The following is a 5,989-nucleotide window of genomic DNA, read 5'->3' as shown; positions in this document are numbered from 1 at the left end:
GATGAATGTGTATTTTAAACACAGGTGCATTATTTTTAAGCGTTACAAATAAATCTGAAATAACTTCGCCTTTAGTTTGATTATGGCATGGCATAATTAAATAGCTCCCTACACCTGTCTATCCGAATTAAGTAGAACAGAACTTTGAGTAATGCTGTACTAAAGTGAAGTTCTTGATGCATTAGTTACAGCCGTGCTTCTAGAATACTGTATGAAATGCTAGAGTCGTGAACATGTTCATTTTTATGATGTGACGAAAAATTAGAAGGTTCAAGTCGGCACTACTAATTTAATTTCTATGGTGTGATCAAAACTGTAAATAATCTTAAGAGGGTTTGGGTTTAATTTGTGACTGTAATTGTATAGCATAGGTTAAAGTCATCTAAATAATTAGGGAGCCGTTTGGACATGGTTTCACATGGTTTGAAATTATATTTAGACATGCAATTTAGATTTCTTAAGTTGTATTTTTTCTTTTAAACATAAAAACCCCATAAGTTGTGAAAACTATCAAATATTCTCAACTCTTATACAATCTTATCAAATGAGCAAGTCATATTCATAATAAAAGAAGGTCTTTTTAAAAAATACAACATCAATTAATTAGATTTTAGTTTAACAATAAATAAAATTTAACTTAAGTAGTAATGTAACTACTGTTTAATATCCTCCCCCACATGGTAGATATAAATAAAGGTTGGTAAATGATTGGTCGGAGTAATTGTTAAAAATATCTATCAATGTATGAGTCTTTTTTTATAAAATATAAACTTATGTGTTAAATTTTATATTTAAATTTTTTGAAATCATGATTTGAAACTATGAGATAAAATACATGCTCAAACATGGATTTCATCTCATGATTTCAAATTATAATTTCAAATCGTATGTTCAAACAAATTATGGTTTCAAATGGTATGTCCAAACGCCTACTAAGACTATGTTGCAGTTTCATCGCTGGGTCAAACAGACAAAAAAAAACTGCAAAAGCTGAATAAACGAATTTCCATGAGAGAGAGGTAGGCTAATTGATATTCCTCCGACCCAGCTTGGTAGAAGTAAATTCGAGTACCTAACTCCCCGCCGAAAGGTCACCAAAGGACAATTAAAGAGCCTGATTGACAGAGTGTGTTTATTGCCTCTGTTAACACCTTAGACCAAAGTGTTCGTACAACAATTTTTTTTTGGGTAGGTGCTTTTGGATTCACCGTCTTTTTTCCAAGTTCTGCGGTGATAGGGACAGTGGCTAGTCACATCTAAACCCTAATAACCCCTACAAACAAACTTGCTTTTTTCCCTTTTCTCCAATGGGCATTACATAGAAATTGACTGATCCATACCTTTCTTTATGAAAAGAACCTAAGAGAGTCTTCGTAGATTTCCTTTCCTACATAAGAATCCATTTTTTATCTACAACTCCTAGAGGCTGCCTTCTTTGCTTCAACCCTTGTTCGTTTCATGCACTGTCAAAGTTAGTTTTTCTTTCTCTTCCATCCAATGAGCTTCCCCCAACTTGTTTTTCTTAGATGAAATAGGAAACCTCTCTCTCTTTGCAACAGGGAATGTTGGATTTCTCCTTCGGGAAACTTCACTTCCCAAAATTCAATGATTGTTAGTCTATATATTTCCATTTTATTCATCATAAAGTCTTGCATGAGGGAATAAGGTTATTGAATTGCAGCCAAGGATGACTTGCCGGCAAGCTCGATCATTTCTGCTTCTTTGAGTACTTTTGTACAACTAAAAAGTGGAGATTAATGATTCGACTGGCAAGTCATTTTTGGCTACATCTCTGCCTCATTTTCTCATGTCAGATGTTTGATGATAGAGCTATTGTCATTGATGGTGAAATCAGATTCTGGACAACCGAAGATTATGAGACCACAGGTTGAATATTCCTTAATTTCGTTACATTTTGATTTGTTAGGTTCATGGATTCACGTCTGTAATTAAGTATAAATAAGTTAGCGTTAGGTTTCCTAGTGTATGACCGGAGATATGGTGCGTGTTGTTGGAACTTAATATGCAAGGCAGTAAGACTCTCATTTGCAGATTTGTGAAGGTTTTGAAAGCAACGGTAGGGACAGGTGACATGTTTTGGAATCATAAACCAAATATTGAACGTCCTAATGTGAGGGAATATAGGCTAAGAGTTCGTATGACGGGTAAATGTTCTAGCGGATAAGTGCTGTCACGGTCCTACGGCTTGTGACAAATTTGCTCTAGTACCAAATTTGTCAAGCCTTAAAACAGTAAACCATGTGTGGCTGGTATCTGGAAATAGGAAGGTCACGGACCTTGAAACGTTTGGTGATTAAGAAATGTGACGTGAGATGAAACAAATGACATCTGCAACAGTACTATGAAGTAACAAAACTAACCACTTGTATATTGTGAAAATGATGGTGTCGAGAACTGATTTTACATTAGTCAGTAGTGCCCAATAATATTGTGATGTCAACAGCTCCCTAACCTGTATATGCCAAAACAAGCTAGCCTTGGTTTATTTAGGGAGTGTTCAGCAAGTATGGTAATAACGTGTATATTCCATTAATTAGCAATAATTTCATATTGATTCCTTTTTCAAATTGGCACCAGTGTTTTACAGGTTATAAATTGGTATTGAGTTAGAAAAAGGGAAAATACCGGTACGGCTTATAAGATGGTGGACCATTCTTCCCAAGTTCCATTTAGCATTTCACTTTCATTTCCTCGGTGTTGTTCACTTGTTTGGTTGAGCTTCGAAGGCGAAAACTATTTGAAAGTGGAAGTTGTGTTTGGCCATGAAAACACAATTGATCTTTTGTAAGTAAAATTTTTAAAAACTCTTAAAACATGTTTCTTCAAACTTCGAATTCTATATTTCAAGTTTGAAGTTGAAATAAAGAATCATTGATAAATAAGCACTTATTTGTAATAATCTCCGAATATGTATCATTTCAAATCTTTAAGCCAAATTCCACGGCCGAATGGGTTTGAATCATATTTGATAAGTTACAATCTGAATAAAAAAAGATGAATCTACAAAAAAATCTTGTATTCAACTTACTGATGTTATATTTTACCGATCTTCTGTGAAAAGGACCACGTAACTAAAATAACATTTCTACTGAGCTATAAAATAGATCTCCATAAGTTTTTCACAAGTAATTTATCACAACCGGCAACGACGGCAAGCAACAAAATTAGTAATCGATCAACCAAATATAATATTTTATAACAACAACAACAACAATAACAAAAAATAAAGTACAAGCTCAGAATTAGAAAAAGACGATCTCAGAGAATCCCAGTAAGCTAATACAGGAAAATTTAAATAAAGAGATCATATTGTTTATAATAGTGAAGGATTCTAAAGGGAGATGAAACCTTCCTTGACAAGGAGACCAAACATGAGGGTAACAAGACCAGTAGCTATGCTTTGTGTTGGAGTCATCCATGGTTGTGAATATGCACCCAACGTGAACGCTGTTCCCACTATTCCGATCAAGAAAGCACTCATGTTTTGATTCATTTTTTCTTTATCTAATTTACCTCTCTCTGTGTTTCTTCTGCTATTTCTAATTATGAAACGATTAGCGTTGAATAAAAAGGAGACAACTAATAACCACCCAAGTCTCTCAAAGGCCAAAGTCAACTCTCTACCTTGGGGAGATGAATACGCTTTTGTTTATTACTCGATATTGATCACTATCTGCTTTCGTCATTCCACTTGTAGCCCAATTTCTTCTTTTCTTCCTTTTTAGTTTAATTCAATTTGTTAAAACATATAATTTACTTTATTTTTTGAGTTATCTAATCATGTTTGTTATCGGAATTACCTATTATTATTACACGGAGTTCAACTTATATACACTGATAATGTTAAGAATTTACACTATCACATCATTTAAAAGGTAACTATGGGAAACATTACATAATAATAAGGGAAGTTAGAAACTTGTAAAATAAGTATTGCTACCTGCTATAACATGTTAAATATTCTAAAAAATGTAAAAAGAAATTTACAGTAATCATAATATATAAGTTAGGTATTGCAATTAACCTAATCCTTTTGACAACTTAAGCACCTTTTCATTTTTATTTCTAAAATTTTGACTTTTGACTTTATGTTTCAATATTTTGAGGTTACTGGTAAGCAATAAACAAAAGCAACGGCATTTTCTTTCTGATTAACGTAGACGATTATGAAATTAAGGCCCAACAGACTGGCCCGGTGCTCAAACAAAGTTGGACAACTTACATAAATAGCTACCTTTTATTGGCTTCTAACTAGATATAACTATAAAATGCAAAATTACCAAGTGTAGCTACTTTTTTTTAAAAACGCGTGTATTTTTTTTTTTTTTTGAAATATAGAGAAATACAGTGAACAATAAACATGCTCCAGTGAAATCAGGAGCTCTTTATGGAATAGATTTTTTGAAATACAGGGAAATACAAAATCGGGTTGAGTAAAAATTGGCTATATTTTTTGAACAAATTCTTCTTTTTCTTTTTAAATGGCAAGTTCAATTAAATCAATCATATTTCACTCATTCCATAACAGCTCACGAATCTCTCTCAACTTTTATCACAATCAAAACTTTTTGAATTCAAAAACCACTAAAGATCTGAAAACTTCCAAATATAGAAAAATATACGCTGCAATGCAATGAAATATGGTTGATTGTTTAAGAAATATAAACTTGTAGTATGCGTATATATAATGGAATACAATGAAATATATCAAAAACTATTTCATAAATTAGAAATACAAAATGCAGAATTACATTGAGATACAGTAAAATACAAAAATCGTGAAAACAAAGTGGAGCAAAAATAGGTTCTACACAAAAAAAAAGATAAATACAGTGAAAAATATACTGAAATACACTGAAACATTTCATCAAACACTTGGTGGGCGTGAAGCTCTACAACTCTTATCAATGGTGTTTTTACAACTTCCACACTAACCACAGATTCACCAAAAATCCAAGAAGAAGAAAAAGTTAACAACTTTGAGAACAATTCTCCTTTATCATGTCCAAAATTTTCTCTACCCTACAGGTGCCAACTTGAGTTTCGACTCTTTTAGTGTCTTCTCTGTAGATTGCAATAGGTTGGGCTTTTAAAGCAAAATTGACATGGAGCACTTGAGCAATCCGTCTAGTTTAATGGGACTTTGTCATCCGAATTGGCTCCCTCAGCTCCCAATTCCCTTACCCAACCGGTTTTCGAATTTTGTAAACTTTCCTGTTGATCAAGACATCCATTTTCTTCATTTTACCTGTTGTCCTCCTTTATTCGTTACCTACACTGTGTGGGTATCGATTAAGGAAGATGGAATCGTGCTAATAATAATGATAGATAATGGGCGTATAATACGGTTGAAAATATTAAAGATGAGAGAGAAATTAATTTGAAAAGAGAAGAGATTGGGAGTTATTGGGGAACATGAGCCGTAAGTTTAGGGGAAATACAGAGACGCTTGTAGATCAGTTACAACTGGTAATTTTGAAATTAATTTAAGCTACTAAAAATAATAAAATAAAAGGTAGCTATTATTAATAAATAAGTCTTAGGAGTAGTTATGTCTAGTAAATTTTCCAACAAAGTTATCAACGGACATGTAACAAAAAATTAGGCCCCCAAACCAACTTCTTTACGCAGGTATAGCAAAACATCGGGAAAAAATCATAAGAATTGTTTGAATATCGATAAATTACCATTTACGGTTTTCAGAATTACTTTAAATTTCTAGGATATAAGCATAAGGACAATTCCAGGATGTAAACATTAGTAGGAAAAATGCATGTGGATTTGTGACCTGGGCTTCGTCACGGACTCACAGCCCACTAAAGATTTTGTGAGGTAAGCCCATGAATAACGCTATTGGCATGGAGAGGACCAAAACTATGGATAAAGGTGGAAATTCTGTTTCAACTAAATTCATTACTTTCAGCTTGATTACGTTTACATGTATGGGAAAAAAATCAAGACATATACA

The 5,989-nt window shown here is 33.1% G+C and overlaps 1 protein-coding gene across 1 annotated transcript; it reads right to left on the bottom strand.

Annotated features, from left to right (window-relative positions):
- Window positions 1–3,189: 3,189 nt before the first annotated feature.
- Window positions 3,190–3,681, bottom strand: LOC132622021 (uncharacterized). Its single transcript, XM_060336529.1, has one exon. The coding sequence runs from the start codon at window positions 3,512–3,514 to the stop codon at window positions 3,353–3,355; it is 162 nt and encodes a 53-aa protein (XP_060192512.1). The 5' UTR covers window positions 3,515–3,681; the 3' UTR covers window positions 3,190–3,352.
- Window positions 3,682–5,989: the final 2,308 nt, after the last annotated feature.

The sequence above is a fragment of the Lycium barbarum genome, chromosome 12 (genome assembly GCF_019175385.1).
Source record: "Lycium barbarum isolate Lr01 chromosome 12, ASM1917538v2, whole genome shotgun sequence".
In the NCBI taxonomy this organism is placed as follows: Eukaryota; Viridiplantae; Streptophyta; class Magnoliopsida; order Solanales; family Solanaceae; genus Lycium; species Lycium barbarum.
This window is presented reverse-complemented; position numbering and strand designations above follow the sequence as displayed.